At 36.5% G+C, this 17,295-nt stretch overlaps 2 protein-coding genes across 2 annotated transcripts; both read right to left on the bottom strand.

The window, feature by feature from the left end:
• Nucleotides 1-472: 472 nt before the first annotated feature.
• Nucleotides 473-6,202, bottom strand: LOC111009683 (glyoxysomal fatty acid beta-oxidation multifunctional protein MFP-a). The gene is made up of 18 exons (XM_022282860.2): nt 5,892-6,202; nt 5,181-5,252; nt 5,030-5,095; nt 4,892-4,948; nt 4,720-4,787; nt 4,556-4,637; nt 4,054-4,109; nt 3,619-3,921; nt 3,445-3,531; nt 3,140-3,314; nt 2,936-3,057; nt 2,696-2,859; nt 2,364-2,618; nt 2,142-2,263; nt 1,880-2,001; nt 1,549-1,697; nt 1,334-1,472; nt 473-684 (listed from the first exon to the last, which is right to left on the bottom strand). The coding sequence occupies exons 1-18, from the start codon at nt 5,992-5,994 to the stop codon at nt 649-651; spliced, it is 2,178 nt and encodes a 725-aa protein (XP_022138552.1). The 5' UTR covers nt 5,995-6,202; the 3' UTR covers nt 473-648.
• Nucleotides 6,203-12,781: 6,579 nt separating this feature from the next.
• On the bottom strand, nt 12,782-13,732 carry LOC148210509 (uncharacterized). Its single transcript, XM_088126331.1, has one exon. The coding sequence runs from the start codon at nt 13,730-13,732 to the stop codon at nt 12,782-12,784; it is 951 nt and encodes a 316-aa protein (XP_087982457.1).
• Nucleotides 13,733-17,295: the final 3,563 nt, after the last annotated feature.

The following is a 17,295-nucleotide window of genomic DNA, read 5'->3' as shown; positions in this document are numbered from 1 at the left end:
AAAAAAAAAAATTTGATAGGGTTTAGTTAAGATTTTAAAGAAAATACACTTTTTAAAAATTTAAATAATTTAAAATTGTCTGACGATTTCTAAAAAGGATAAAAAATATATATATTTGAAGCGCTTCTAGATAAAATATTTAATTAGTTTTTTTTTTCCTTTTACAAACTGCTTCTGCTTCAGATGTCACTCAAAAAAAGTATTTTTTTTAATATATTTTTTTCAAAAGATATTCCAAACACAATAGTAATCAATTTTTGTCCGATTTTTTATTTCTATTTTGGCTAGCACCCTTCATTCGCTATATATATATATTTTAATATTTAAAAACTCTTCAAATTTCAAAATAAAAAAAAACTATTTATTTTGATTTTTCGAGTTTTTGGTTAGAATTGTTATAATGTTTTAGAAATGGATTACAAGACAAATTAAATTGATGATAAAATAAAAGACAACCTTCTAAAACAAATAATTGAAACAAAACTATAATTAAATTAAACGGACACTTGAAATTCAAATTCAAATAAATCATTTAAACCTGTTTTATTTTGTGATTCTATTTGTCCCTTCGCTTTTTAATCATTCTTCCTTTTCCCACATACAATCTGTAAACAAACCTCAGGCCAACTGTGGGTTGAGATCTTCGTCTTACAATCGCGATTTCGCAGCACCAGATGGAGAACTCTGCAACAAATGACATAAGTATTATAGAAAAATCGAATGTCGACTAGTAAAGAATAAATTTTCGGGACCATATTCCATGCCACGGCGATGAACTGCCCTTAACATTGAGTCTTGTAAAGTCTAATAACATGAGATCCATGAACACAAATGATTCCAATTGATCTAAAATATCAAAGGATCTTAGGTAGTACTTTCAAAGAATCTAAAGTACCTTACCTTTTACTTTTAAACGTTTATGTTAGGCTGCAATCTAAAAGCACTTCTCAAAAAGTTAAAAAATATTTAAGAGTGAAGTGTTTTTTAAATAAATAGTTCTCGATGTTTTATTGATTTCTTTTGGCTTAAACACTTCATTCTTGATTTCTCATGGGTCCATGACGCTTCTTTTCCGAACTTCTCTATACACTTTCCATAACCTCTTTTTACACACATTTTTTTTCCTAACTTCCTATTTCACACATTTTCTCTCGCTAATTTCTCGTCTACACACTTTAACTAGCATCTCTATACATGTATTTTATCTCTTTTTTTGTAAATTTTTATAATTTTAATTATTTAAGGAAACAGGAATCACCTAAAAAACACTTTTCACTAGATACTTTGTGTAAAAGCACTCAAATAAACACATGGAGTATAAAAGATTTCTCACCAGAGTTGCGCCCTGAGCAGCTCTTTCGGCCAAGTAAGCACAAGGCTTGAAGAATCCACCATACAGTTTTGACCATTCCTCCAATCTTGAATAGATGTATTTTGATCCAAGAGAATCAGCCCAGAACATCACTCCTCCCCTGATCAAGAGGAACCAAACATTTTAGACCAATAATTTCTTGAGGTCCGCCAAATAAACTTTCACCAAGACCAAACCTGTAAGGTGGAAAACCCATGCCCATTACACCAGCAATGTCAAGGTCTGCTGCTTTGACTGCTATACCTTCGGCGAGGACCCGACACGCTTCATTCACCACAGGGAAGAATACCATCTCGATGATGTCCTTTTCTGGTAACTTTGTAAGCTGCACTCGCATTGATCACAAGAAACGACGTGCGAGAATTCAACATTCGATTATCAGATAAACCTCTCTAATGGCTAAAGTAAACACTTTTTCAGGTATAATTTTGGAACTTTGTATTTAACTGGTGCAAGTTCAAGGTAGGAACATTGAATTGGGACACGTGAATCGAGAGAGAGCAATACCTTAGGGTCAATAGAAGTGCCAGATAAGCTCCTGGCCTTTTCAATATACTTATATATCTCTGGATCCGGCTTAGCCTTACGGTTCTTGTCATAGATATAAAAACCTTTTTGAGTTGTTTCACCTGAAATGTACATGATAACCAAGTTATTCTCCAAAGAAAATCAGTGCCTGAAGGAGGCGGATGGAATGTGCGAGATCGTGATTCATTGATAAAAGATATGGAGTAAAGATCCCTACAAAGTTTAAGGGATGAAACTCTACCTGCTCTCTTATCCTCTTGCATAAGAGGAATTATCATAGATTTGAAGGTCCTATCAGGAAAATTCTGAACAAACTGACCGCCAGTCGCTATTGCCACGCCAAAACCAACAAGATCAATCAATCTGAAGGAAAAATACAGAAGCCAGTTGAAGGACAAAAAAGGGAGGGGGCAAAAAACATGCAGCTGAAATACAATAATCTTTTATGTACTATAATATAAACCTGAAGGGGCCCATTGGCATCCCAAACTTAGATATTGCCTTGTCGAGCTGATATGGATCTACTCCGTGTTGTACAAGCAACAATGAAGCTTGGGTGTATGGGAAAAACATCCTATTGACAGCAAAACCAGTGCAATTGCCAACAACAACTGGTGTTTTCTTCATCTTTTTCCCAACATCTAGCAAATCAACAACTACTTGTGTAGATGTTCCTTTAGTACGAACAACTTCCAACAGTGGCATGACATGTGCTGGACTGCACAAGAAGCACAAACTAAATGGCTACTAACCCAAGACACAAAGAGGAACGAAGAGAAGTGTGATTTTGCAAACCTAAAAAAATGAGCTCCAACAATTCTATCATTAGATTTGATCTTCTCTCCAATCAACTCCAGATCTATTGTGGAAGTATTGGTAGCAAGTATGCAATGTGGAGGGCAATATTTTTCAAGATCAACAAAAATCTGTTGCTTGAGAGAGATATTCTCTATAACTGCCTGTTACCAGCACAACCCAATTGACATTAATGATTGTTACTTTTTTGTAGAAGAAAAATGAAGACGTGTAAATTACCTCAATCACAATATCCACATCTTTAAAACTTTCATAGTCAAGGGCACCCTTGAGTAGGGAAATAGCTTTTTCAAATTTTTCCGGAGTCATTTTCCCTTTGCGGACTCGGCTTTGTAGATTAGCTAATATGTTAACATGACAAGTCATTAATGAACCAGTAGAGTACTGAAAAATCTAATCGATGGTTGTAAATTCCAGGCTTACCTTTGACTCTGCCAATACCCGCCTCCAAAAATTTCTCATTTACTTCTTTTAGAATCACAGGATAGTTGCTAAGAATCAACGCTGTAGCTATACCAGATCCCATTAAGCCCCCACCAACAACAGCAACTTTATTAATACGTCTTGGCGTCAACCCAAGATCTGTAACTCCAGGTACCTGTTATATTAAAAAAGGGAATCAGGATCACCAAGTAAGATGAAACGATTGACCTCATAAGATATTAACTAGGGGGGTGTGCTTATAACAAACAACGATTTTATTTTTGCAGTAAATCTTCATCTCAAACCTTTGTCGTTCCACGCTGAGCAAAAAATATATGAATCAAGCTTTTACTGGTATCAGAATGAAGAAGTATTTGAAAATCTTCAATCTCCTGCCATGAGCATCAAAAAGAAATTCAGGAAGGCAATTTTGGCTTTTTAATAATAAATGAAAAACAGTTACATTAGAAATATAGAACCTTCCAAAGTCCATCACGGGGACCTGAGACTACACCCCTTTCAACAACATCAATGCAAACCAATGGATGCTTGAGATTTGGAGCCTGTTTTCGTATCTGAGCTCTAGCAAACTTAAATATTTCCCTAGCATCACCAAGAGACTCTAACTTGTCGGTCTTGTAAAGACTAAGGATCCATGGTTTTCTCCGCTCTGAGATATCCAGAGCCCACTTGCGTGCAGTGCTAATCAACTCTTCAGAAGGGACTATGGCATCCACAAGTCCCAGAGAAAAAGCTTCTTCTCCTTTGACTGGCTTGGATGTCTGTTAAAGCAGAGCAAGTATGAACAAGTGTCGAGAGAGACATGTAGAGAAATTAGCAGGAGATTCATATGGCTAATGAAAATATTCTACAGCAACGTGTCAAAAGTCCAAAGCATGAGCTATTAAGCTCACCAGCATCATCTCTAAAGCCTTTGAAAGACCAACAAGACGAGGAAGTCGCTGCGTTCCTGATCAATATAGAAGCTCTAGATTAAAAGGGCAAAGAAAATCATAGGGCATTCCAAAGCCGTCAGTTCCTATTGTTTTTATCATATAATAGACATTCTTATCAGCCCCACGCAAATATTAAGATATTACCAAAAAAAAATCTATTACATATATATTATCCATCATCTAATAATAAGATCAATGAAGCACATTGTATACTACCCCATCAAAGGCCCAAGATCCCAATACTCGAGCATAAAGGATCCAACAGATAACTCAAAATGCCATTTGTTAATCCTTAATTTTCCATATCTACTACAAGCTAAGGGGGTAGACTGGTAAGATGACAACTGCCGGCCCACAGCTTCAAAGTAAACTTTAGTTAGAAGAACGAACATGACCACGAATTACAGAATCAACAAGTAGAAATGAAAACAACCACCAAGAAACAGTGACTCAGACATACCTCCAAAACCAGGAATTATACCAAGCTGAAGTTCAGGTAATCCTAACTGTGCAGTTTTGGTCGATATCCGTGCATGGCATGCCTAACAAACCACAATTATAGAAGAGATTTTAACAAGGCAAAATTATAAAATTTAATTATCTAAGAGACATAGCAAGACATACCATTGCAACCTCTAACCCTCCACCCAAAGCAAGCCCATCAATTGCTGCAACAGCAGGCTTTCTAGCAGCTGAAAAACAAAACAATGATAAACTTGACTAAAATTCTCTCTCTCACTCTCCATGAGAGTAGGAAAACAAGAGTGAAGATTGAAAAAACTGAGTGCAAACGTACCTTCAAAAATGTCAGTTATCACATCCACGGAAATGTAGCCAGGCCTTGGCTCTTCGGCTAAAATTCATTTAAAATATGTCAACGAAAGTTTTCAGAGTAGATTACGAGACAATTGGAAACATAGAAATCTAAACCCACCCTTTCCACCTTGCAGTCCACCGAAGGCCGATATATCAAAGCCACCAGAAAACTTTCCCCTAGCACCTACTCCAATAACATAAAGAGTTAGATCTTACATCCCTAACATTTCTGGTAACTCATGTATGAAAGAAAAACATTCCACACTAACCTGTAATAACAATTGCCTTCACATCCTCTCTCTGCAAAGCCTGTTCATAACTGTCTTTCAAGCTGAACAATACTATATTTGTGCGCGAACAGGTGCAGAACAGAGAAAGAGAAGTAACATTCTTAGTATAAACGGATATAAAATTAACTCTACTTAGAAGAAACAACGAACCAAGAGGTGGATCTCGGAATACAATTTCCCAACAATTAGAATGCGAGTCCCCAAATCACAAAGTATCATGACTGGATGAAATCTATGCAGTGCTCTAAAATAAAGGCATCGTATATTTCATATTTGCGGCAATTCGAGCGCAATCATCTACAACTAATCCTAATTCTTTTTCAGTTGTTTGTCATACAGGGCAAAGATCCCAATCTCGATTATAACACAACCGTTATGCAGAAAAGTAGAGTGCTATAACCTACGAGCTCCATCGTTATTTTAAAACGCTGAAGTCAGTGAACCAGCAGGAATTGCCAATCGGTCACATATCAGAGCTGTTATAGATGAAATTAGGAGCTAATATACGCAGCTCTCCATTCATTTCAGAAAATTCAATAGTTTCCTCAATCGATCGAGCTAAAAAAATGATTGAAAGTACGAAATCTATCAAAAACAAAAAACCGCAACACAAAGAAGGAGAAAGGATGAAGAGAAATACTCATGCCAAAGATCGAAAAATAAAGTAAAAATCATATGCCAAAATAATACCATCAAAAGAAAGGGAGTTGACAGGAGGATTAATGATTGTGATTAGACCAATTCCATCAGCTCCCACCTCCAAAGTTGTTCTTCCCTTCGCTTTGCTACCCATTTTCGCGTCTCTCCGTCAACCTTTCTCAGTAGCGAAGCCAATCCTATATGTTAAAACTCAGATGGGAGCTCGTTTCTGCAACGAATTGCGTAAAATTCGAGGGAGGCCACTGGAGTTTCGTTTGATTTACTAGTTTCAGATTGCTGAAAAATGGCAATCGCAGAGGTGAATACGGGAAGAACACTGAATTATCAAATCTGCCCAATGGTAAAATTAATATAAATAATCCACATTCTGATCCTAATCTATTTCCCTTACCGTCAAATAGAGAACACGCGTTTGCACAGCGCGTGCGAACAAGTAATTTCACGTCAAAATAAAAAATATGTCGATTTCCCTGCTTCTATTTTTAAGTTCTAACTACAGTAGAAAATTTAATAATATAATTTTTTTTAGTACAATATGTTGGAACTTACGATCTCTTGATTTGAGGTAAATACTGATTATCGTTGATCGTTGAGCTATGCTTGTTTTGGTGTCTTCATATACTGTACTTAAATGTTAATTTACCTTTTTCTATAGGGTTTTTTTTTATCAATAATGTTAATAATAAAAGTTATTTTAAAAATATTGTATTTTAATTAAAAATGTTTAAAATATGGTATATTTTGAAACTTTTTTTAAAAATATAGTAGTTTTAAAAATGTGAAGGGTGGTTGTCTCTGACGACCATCCAGAGACGACCATCTGGTCGGTTCATTTTTGGAAAAAAAAATAACATTTGTTATATTATATATTATTTAGTAATTTAAATCGAAAAACTGCTTAGTGGTGCAGTGGGTGTACTGCTACCCTGATAACACTCCCATCCCAAGTTCAAATCTTGGGTCATGCAACTTTTACTTTTATAACCATTAATCATCTATTTTCTCTTTTTTACTTAATATAAATAATAGTATAAACAATAATATATAAAATAAAAGAACATACAATAATATAAATAATAATAACTTTATTATTATTAAATGAATAATAATATATAGAATAGAAAAAAAGAAGTTTCCTTTTATAACCATTAATCATCTATTTTCTCTTTTTTACTTAATATAAATAATAGTATAAACAATAATATATAAAATAAAAGAACATACAATAATATAAATAATAATAACTTTATTATTATTAAATGAATAATAATATATAGAATAGAAAAAAAGAAGTTTGGATGAAAATGGTAATATTAGGTAAAAAAGAGACAAATAAATAATAATAATAATAATATATATCTATATCTATCTATATCTATATTATATTAAAAAGGTAGGATGTAGGAAAAACATTTTTGGACACTTTTGTCCTTTACTAAATTTACAAATTTACAAATTATGCCATTAATATATTATTACAAATATTAAATTAATTATTAATTATTAATTATCAATACTATAAATGCATGGAATATAAAAGGTTAGAATGCAAAAAGTTTTCCAACAACATAAAATTAATTTTTTCTTTAATTAAAATTCATACTAGAATTTCAAGAGTTTTAGAATTTGAAAAGTTTTTGTAACGTTTTATCCTCTACTACTATAAAAATAGGTTTTCTTCTACATGTTTTTCACAAGTTTCAATACTTTTTTATCCTTAGTTCCTTTAAACATCTCTCAAAGATGATTCAATCTTGAAAACATCTCGAGATATTTGTGACATATTCATCAAGTTGCAATAGAGACATATGTTGAATCTACATATCTCGAATACTAGGTTTGGAACATTACCATTCCACAATTTTACAAAGTTGAATAATAGTATCTGTCAAGCAATCTTCAAGAATGAGCATATTGTTATTTGGAAAGATGAGTGTATAGTGAGTACTTAGATTTTTTTGGTACTATTGTTATTTTTCTAATTAGTGTGTTTTTCATTTGGAATGTTTCTTTTTTTAGCAATTTTATTTAGTTTAGGATTTGGACTTTTTTTTTTGTTACTAATGTTTTTTATTGTTTAGTGTATTTTTTTTATTTGGAATGTTTTTTTAGCAATTTTATTTAGAATATTTGTTTAAAATATAGATAATTACAAGCTCATGTTCTTATTGTTGAAAAAAAAAACAATCATAGAAGTCAGTATATAAAAAATGTTTAATTAATAAATTAAATTAATAAATTAATTATAAACAATAATTTGTATAGAATCGTAAAAGGTGGAATATAAAACTCTTGGTCATTTTATTTTCTAATAATATAATTTGAAGAATTTTTCTTTAATAATTTTAATTATAATATAAAATTAAATCAATAAAATAATTTAGTTTTAGTTAAAAAATTCAACACATACAACAAAATATCAGCCCTAAACAAATATTTAATAAACAAACAAAATATTAAAAAAATAAAATAAAAAACCCATATTAGGTTGAAATAATTTAAAAATAAAAATATTAAAATACCTATTTACTTTTTTATTAATATATAATTTTTTCCTTTACTTTTAATTTATTTATTTACAAAATATATCATTAACAATTAAGTATAATAGTATATTTTAGAAATAATTATAAATAGTACATTTTATTATTAGTAATTAGCTGTCAATAATAATATATATATATAAAAATTAATCTTAATTATTTTTTAAAATAATTATACTTAAAATATATAAAAAAGTGTTACCCAAAATTCAAACTTGGGACGGAAGAAATAATAGGGTAGTAGTACATCCACTACACCACTAACCAGTTTTTAACATTAAAACTACTTAATAATATATAATATAACAAATTTTATTTTTTTTTCCAAAAATTAACCGATCACATGGTGTTCAAATTTTTAAAAAAATTTACGTGGCGCCACGTCTAAATGGTCGTCTCTTCAAGAGACGACCAACCTTCTATTTTTTAAAAGTACAATATTTTTAAAATAAGTTTCAAAGCCTACAATATTTTTAATATTTTTAATTAAACAACTATATTTTTAAAATAAGTTTCATTTGGAACAATATTTAAAAAAAATCCTTTTCTATATATATCCATCTAAGTTTTTCTTGCTATTCAATCAATTTTGTTCCAAATATATGTTATATAACTTATTTTATTGAACTCACGTGAAAAAACATTTTTCTTTTTTTACAATTCTTCCAACAAAGATTATCCTATACGGTAACATTTGCAATACTTTTTCAAATTTATGGTAAAAATTGCAACATTTATTTAAGTTCGAAGAAATAGAGGTTAAACATTCATACACTTTGTCATTTATTGCTAAATGTTGATTTATCCCTTTATTTTAGTATTAAAACTTTTAATTACTCCTATTTAAGTTATTTTATTAGAAGAAAAATCCTGTTTGACTTTTAAAATAAAATCTAGCAGTAATGTTCCTTTCAACTCTTATAAATTTTATCAATATCAATGTAGCCATGTAAATACTTTTCCTATTTCTCTATCGTAAGTTCGAATCTCCTTTGGGTCCCAGGAACCGTTTTGGTTTAATCCTTTGAGTTCACCTTTCCAAAGTTGCAATGACTAATATGCTAAGTTGCGGTTTGAAGATGTTTTAATGGATTTTACTATTTATTCCATTATTTTTTTCTCCAAACTATTTATTCAGTAAAAGAACAAATTATTAACGTAAATCATTTTTTTAGTATAACAAATGTGAGTATGGAGAATCGAACCTCTAATCTCAAGAAAATGAATAAGTTATATTAACTGTTGAGTTATGCTGCTCTCGACTATAAAATATATATTATAGTTGGAGGTATATAATGAAATTTTCTAAAAAAGAAGAAAGAAAGGTGGAAGGTGTGGTTCACGCTCGCTCTGAGCGATTAGTTTAACGACGAGCCACGTCATTGAGCTGTTAGCGAAGGAGTGAATGAGCAACCAAAGCGGTTGAGGTGTATGGAACCCCTTTTTTAATTATTTTTTAAAATAGTTAAACAATGTGCTGTCTTCTTTTGATTGGCTACAGCAGGAGATTGGGCTTTGAAATGCGGAAACGCATTATTGACGTGGATAACGAAAAATAATATTATTATTTTTCAAATTGTTAATAGTATGGTCAGTAATTTATCTTGTCTAATTAACTCCCGACATTTTAAATTTCAATATCTACAAAATTAATTACTTATTATTATTATGTTTTGAAACAATTACTTATTATTTATTACAACGTTTTTTTAGATATTAACGAGTTCAAATAAATCAGATTTTATGAGAGGTTTATACTTTGGAATAGTTTTATTAAAGGTAAAAGATACTGTTGATGCGTGGATTTCGGTCCTCCGTTTCACTACCTCGCATCCACCAAACTTGTTGATCCGGGACTAGTACCTGCAAAATCAAATCGAGCTAAACCGATGTGACTCTAGTCACACGGGCTCCGATGCTTAAGTTAGCAAGAGAATAACGTAAATGTAGTCAACTCTGTTCCCCCTATACCTCTAAGGCTGGATCAATACTTATAGCGTGAAGTTGTTCCAGAATCTTCCGTAGCTAACCCTAATTCACCGTTGCAGGGCCTGGGCGACATCGTCGATCGAAGACGGGGGATCACTGGCTGGGCCGTGGGCCGAGCCCCGGGTCGGGGCCGAGCCCTTCATGGCTCAGTGGGCTTCCCTCTGGTCGCTTTCCTCGTTCTCTGCCCCAGCGTTAGGTCACTCTTTTGGCCGGCCCGTTATGTCCCGGGTTGGTATTCCCCAATCAGACTTCAACTCCTTGTCTCGTTTCGGGTCATTTTCGTTCTCCATAACAATGGCCCCCACTCTCAAAACAGAAGACGAATAATTGTGTAATGATCTTTGTTTTGAGAGTACTTGTCGCTTTGTCGTTACCACGAGATCATTGTATATCAGTGGCTAAAAATGGGAAGGTTGCTAACGCACAGGGCTTCTACCAAAAGCTTTTGATCCAATTTTGGATCTTAGTGCTTGGTTCCTGCCACTGGTTTTGTACCTTGAACTTGTCGATACTATTCATGAATTGGAAGTTTTTCCAATTTTCGTTGACCATAATCAAGTCTCCTGAGCCTGGTTTTATTCTCATCTGAGTTTAAACCATTTTGGCCTTGGGATCTAACTTTAACAGAACTAATGTCGATACCTTTGGGTTTCTAACCTATTTGGCTTTTGCCCATGTTTTATACCTCAGGGTTTACTCTCGGGTTTCTAACCCACTTGGCTTTTGCCAATGGCCTTTATACCCTGAGTTTAGTCGGTACCCTTAGGTTTCTAACATATTTGGCTTCTACCGGTTTTTTACCCCCAGTTAAATCAACACCCTCGGGTTTTTAACCTATTTTGGCTTTTGCCATATGATTTTCTACCCGTGGGTTTCGTTGATCGGTTAGGCTTGCCTGTTTTCTGTTTTAACCTTGCTGGGCCCGTACGCATGCCTTTCTCAGCACCTCGGGATTCTTTTCCCTGGTTTCACTGATTGGCTTTCAGCTTATCGGCCTGCTTCTAGGTCCGTCCCAATTTTGAGTTCCTTGATTGGTCGTAGATATGTAGATATTTATATGATGCCCCCTGCTTGAGAAATTTATTTCAGAATGAACATAAGAACTCAAGTATCACGTCGAACGTCGAATACTTTATTAGTAGGAAAATCGTCCTGTCGAAGATTTTGTCACAATAAGCTTAGTTGGTCCAAATAATGGAGAAACATAAAAATGTCCAGAAATATGTCGAACTAGTGGTAGTATCTTTTGAGGTGTTGGGCGTGCCACGGGTGTAGTAAGGCCTTCCCCCGCTGGTCTTCTAAAGCATAAGTGCCTATTCGCACCACTTTAGTGACTTTGTATGGGCCCTCCCATGTTGGCCCGAGCGCACCGCTAGTTGAATCTTTTGTATTGGGCATAACCTTTCTTAACACCAGATCACCTTCTCTAAAGTCACGTTGCTTGACCTTCGAGTTGTAGTATCAAGCTATTCGATTTTTGTATTCAGTCGTTCGTAGTCGTGCTGTTTCTCGATGTTCTTCTAATAGGTCGAGGTTGAGCTTTACGGATTCGTTGTTGTCAAGTAGAGTGAACTGCTCTACCCTTGGGGAGGGGAGTCCGATCTCGACTGGCACTACCGCCTCAGAGCCAAATGATAATGAAAATGGCGTTTCTCCTGTCGAAGTACAAGGTGTCGTTCTGTATGCCCATAATGCGTTGGGAAGTTCCTCTGCCCACAACCCTTTGAGCTTTTCTAATCTGGTCTTCAGAGTTCTTTTGATAATTTTGTTGACTGCTTCAACCTGCCCATTAGCCTGCGGATGTGCTGGCGAGGAACAGATGTGCTTAATGCCCAACTCCCTGCAAAATTCTCGAAAGGCAGCATTGTCGAACTGCTTCCCATTATCACTGATAATGGCGTAGGGTATTCCGAAGCGGCAAATTATGTTCTTCCAGATGAAGTCGGTGACCTTTTTCTCTGTAATTGTTGCTAGGGCTTTGGCTTCGGCCCACTTAGTAAAATAGTCGACTGCCACTACTGCAAATTTGGTCTGGCACTTTCCTAGTGGGAGAGGCCCTATAAGGTCTATTCCCCATTGAGCAAAGGGCCAAGGACTCCTTATGCTTGTCAGAGGCTCTGGCGGTTGTCTAGGTACGGTTGCAAACCGTTGGCATTTGTCGCATTTTTTGGTGAATTGCTTCGTGTCATTCAGCATGGTCGGCCAGTAGTACCCTTGTCGAATTATTTTGTGACTTAGGGATCGTGCTCCAGAATGGCTCCCACAAACACCCTCATGTATCTCTCTCATGACGTAGTCGGCTTCATCGGGCGTTAGACATTTTAAAAGCGGCAACGAGTAGCCTCTTTTGTACAGATTGTCGTCTTTAAGCACATATCTGGTCGCTCGTCATTGTAGCTGCTGGGCCTCTATCTTTTCAATAGGCAGGATCCCATCTTTCAAATATTTGATCAAAGGGCTCTTCCAGTTTTCTTCTGGTTGCCCTTGATTGTCGATATCCATGGCTTCCTGAGCTTCTATGCTTGGCTCGGGTAGAATCTCGACCGGTACAGTTCTGCCTAAGTCGGTTTCATAAGCCGCAGCTAGTCGAGCTAACGCATCGGCGTTGATGTTTTGAGCACGTGGAATTTGTCGAATCTCATATTTTGAGAACTGGTCGAGCTGGTTTCTTACCTGTGAAAGGTATTTCGCCATTCGAGGTTCTCTAGCCTGGAACTCCTCTTTCACCTGACCCACAATCAGCTGTGAATCACTAAGTATTAGTATGTTCCTGACCCCAACGTACCTGGCCACTTTTAGTCCTGCTAGTAGAGCTTCGTACTCGGCTTCGTTGTTGGATGCATGAAAGTTGAATCGCAGCGCATATTCGAATCTTTCTTTATCTGGAGAGATTAGTAGGAGTCCTGCCCCGCATCCCCGAAAATTTGAGGACCCATCTACGTAGAGTGTCCAGAGTTGTTCTTCCTCAACCACTTGTGGGTCGATACTATATACTTGAGGCTCTGTTGGTGTTAATTCCGCTATGAAGTCTGCCACAACCTGCCCTTTCATGGCAGTTCTTGGCTTATAGTGAATGTCGTACTCGCTGAGCTCTACAGCCCACTTTACCAGTCGTCCAGAAGTGTCTGGCTTTTGTAAGATCTGTCGTAAGGGAAAGTTGGTGAGGACCATTATTTTGTGAGCTTGGAAATACGGGCGTAGTCTCCGAGCTGAAGTGACCAGTGCCAATGCCAGCTTCTCCATTGGTGGGTATCTAAGTTCTGCATCTACCATTGCTTTGCTTGTGTAGTAAATTGGGGATTGTCGTCCATCTTCTTCCTTTATTAACGCGGAACTCATCGCAGTGCTGGATACAACTAAGTATAAGTAGAGCTCATCACCCACGATCGGCTTTGCGAGGAGTGGAGCTGCCCCTAGGTACTGTTTCAGCTCCTTAAAGGCAGCCTCGCACTCTTCCGTCCATTCAAATTATCCTTTCTTCCTTAAGATTTTGAAGAATGGTAGGCACTTGTCAGTGCCTACCATTGAGTCTGTTGAGTGCTGCTATCCTTCCATTGAGTCCCTGCAGCTGCTTTAGAGTTTTAGGTGGATCCATCTCCAGAACAGCTTTGATCTTATCTGGATTGGCTTCGATTCCCCTTTGGTGCACTAAAAATCCCAGGAACTTGCCTGAGGTCACTCCAAACGTGCATTTGATGGGATTCAACTTCATCTTGTACTTTCGCAAGATGTCGAACGCTTCTGCCAAATCCTCCTCGTGTCGCTCGTTCTTTCGACTCTTTACCAGCATGTCGTCTACGTAGACTTCCATATTATTGCCGATTAAGGCTGCAAACATCCGATTCACTATTCGTTGGTAGGTTGCACCTGCATTCTTTAATCCAAACGGTATCACGGTGTAGCGATACAAGCCTCGACTCGTGACAAAAGAAGTTTTCTCCTGATCCGGTACATGCATCTTGATTTGATTATATCCAGAGTAGGCATCCATGAAACTCAATCTTTCATGTCCTGCAGTGGCATCAACCAGTTGATCTATTCGAGGCAAATGAAAAGAATCCTTTGGACAGGCCTTATTTAGATCCGTGAAGTCGATGCACATTCTCCATTTGCTGTTTGGCTTCTTTACCAGCACCACGTTGGATATCCACTGGGGATAATGTACTTCCCGAATGAAGCCTGTTTTCAGTAGCTCATCCACCTGTTCAGCTACAATCTCGTTCCTTTCTTGGTTGAACGCGCGACGCTTCTGTTTCACTGGCTTACAGCTCTCGTCGACGTTGAGTCGATGTACCATAACTTCTCGGTCGATTCCCGGCATGTCCTCCGGTGACCATGCGAACACATCAACGTTGCTTCTGAGGAAGTTTATAAGGCTTTCTCTTTCCTCACTCCCCAACTTGGTTCCGATGTTGACCCGTCGATCTTCGGCTGTCAGAGGGACAGATTCTACCTCTTCAGCCGGTTCTCCCCTGTCGAGGGTGGTCGAATTAAGTCGATGACCAGGGCTCGGCCTTGCCTCTCCCGAAAGATCTGTCGCTTTAATCAGGCCCGCCACTGGTCCTCCCTTATCAAGGGTGGTCGGATTAAGTCGATAACCAGGGCTCGGCCTCGCCTTTCCCGAGAGGTCTGTCGCTTTATTCAGGCCCGACACTGGTTCTCCCCCGTCAAGGGTGGTCGGATTAAGTTGACGATCAGGGCTCGGTCTTGCCTCATCTAAGTGATCAGCCGTTTCTTTCAGGCTCTTCTCTTCGAAGCACCGATGGCTCTCATCAGGATTCATGTCGCTTTCGGACCAAGTCGATGATCAGGGCTTCGTCCTACCTCGCCTGAATGGTCGGCCACTGCACTCTACACGCCTTGGATCGAAATTTCACCTCAGATCGGGATTTTGCTTCGACGAAACTCGTTTTGCTGTATCGTCCCCATAGACGGGGCCAATTGTTGATGCGTGGATTTCGGTCCTCCGGTTCACTACCTCGCATCCACCAAACTTGTTGATCCGGGACTAGTACTTGCAAAATCAAATCGAGCTAAACCGGTGTGACTCTAGTCACACGGGCTCCGATGCTTAAGTTAGCAAGAGAATAACGTAAATGTAGTCAACTCTGTTCCCCCTATACCTCTAAGGCTGGATCAATACTTATAGCGTGAAGTTGTTCCAGAATCTTCCGTAGCTAACCCTAATTCCCCGTTGCAGGGCCTGGGCGACATCGTCGATCGAAGACGGGGGATCACTGGCTGGGCCGTGGGCCGAGCACCGGGTCGGGGCCGAGCCCTTCGTGGCTCAGTGGGCTTCCCTCTGGTCGCTTTCCTCGTTCTCTGCCCCGGCGTTAGGTCACTCTTTTGGCCGGCCCGTTATGTCCCGGGCCGGTATTCCCCAATCAGACTTCAACTTCTTGTCTCGTTTCGGGTCATTTTCGTTCTCCATAACAAATACTTTCAGCTAGTTTTGTGTATTCTTTATAAATGAATTTGGATTAGGATTTGAAATCCAAATTTTGCACCTCATGTTCCCGATATTTAATGCATCTCCTACAAACGTACCTGCTACTTCAAGCCAAGTATACTAAACTTTCGAATTCTTACAATCGAGCAATAAAAAAAACCCGCATATTGTTGGTATATGTAGTACTATCATATCATTTTAAGCTTTTCTTGATCCTGCTTGTATGATCTTAAGATTTTCTTAGTCGAATGTGGTGCTTAAAGATATGAACAGAATGCCATTTGATCAGTAACTGAGAACATGTAAAAGGCTTCTTCTCATCATGCATCCTGCATTTTTTTTGTTTTTTGAAGTTCCAAAATGTTATCTTGGGATTTCATAAGAGTAAGTGTGGTTGCAACCAATCCAACCATGCTTCTTGCATATAAGTGTTTCTTATCTGAAAGAAAGAAGGGGGAGAGTAGTAGGACACAAAAGGAACAACCTAGCTACTTGGAAGAAACACTATATGGATGGAGGCTTTGACAATTGAGCCACTTTTTGAGTTTGGGTATATACCTACGGAAGATCTCAAAAAATTGGAAGAGTCCCAAGACCATAAGAACTTTAACCCGTCTAATGTTTCTTCGGATGTGGTCTTAATTTAGACTGTAACTTTAAATAATACAATCTAATACGATGTCACGATTTGTGGGCTTGGAAGACTTAGTGCCAAAATTTTCGGTCAAAGCCATGACTAGTGGAAAAAAATCGTAGGCTATGTACCCCTCTTCTCGACACGGGTGTTACAAGTTAACAGTAAAAAAAAAAATATATAGAGTGCTTTAGAATAATATATATATATATATATATTTTTTTTTTATGTATATATTTTTTTTCTTTGGAGTGTTTTTATAATTTCTAAAATAGCACTTGATATAATATTATGAAGACATGAAAACGGTGAATTTAGTGAATCATAAATAAGTCTCAATCTCATAGGTAAAATAAAGCATATTAGCAAAATATGAGCATAATTTCAATTGGTCAAGCCACTTCTTTATGACTAAAAAATTCTGAATTCAAATATTTATCGCCACATATTATATTAAAAGAATAAAATAGAGCATGGTAAAGATTGATGCACTTCGACGATTAAGTCAAATAAGTCAAATTATCACTTTAGTTACCAGACTAACCAAAAACTTGCTATTATTATTTTCTTAATATAAACAATTTAAGGAGAATATAAAATGACGTACATTTTGTTATTTTATTATTGTTTTTCAGCAACAAATATGGAAATTGAAAATTAAGCATTCGTTTGGTAACCTTTCAATTTATTGTTTCTCGTTTTCAATTTTTTGAAAAATCTGAGTATTTTACAACTAACTTTGTTTCTTGTTTATCATTTTTTGGGAACATTCTTATATAGAAAGTTTTGAAACAATCAAAACAAGTTTCTCATTTCCAA

This window comes from Momordica charantia, assembly GCF_013281855.1.
Source record: "Momordica charantia cultivar OHB3-1 chromosome 7 unlocalized genomic scaffold, Mcharantia_2.0 BLBB01000007.1, whole genome shotgun sequence".
Classification (NCBI taxonomy): Eukaryota; Viridiplantae; Streptophyta; class Magnoliopsida; order Cucurbitales; family Cucurbitaceae; genus Momordica; species Momordica charantia.
Note: the sequence above shows the minus strand (reverse complement) of the source record. Positions and strands in the feature narration are given on the sequence as shown.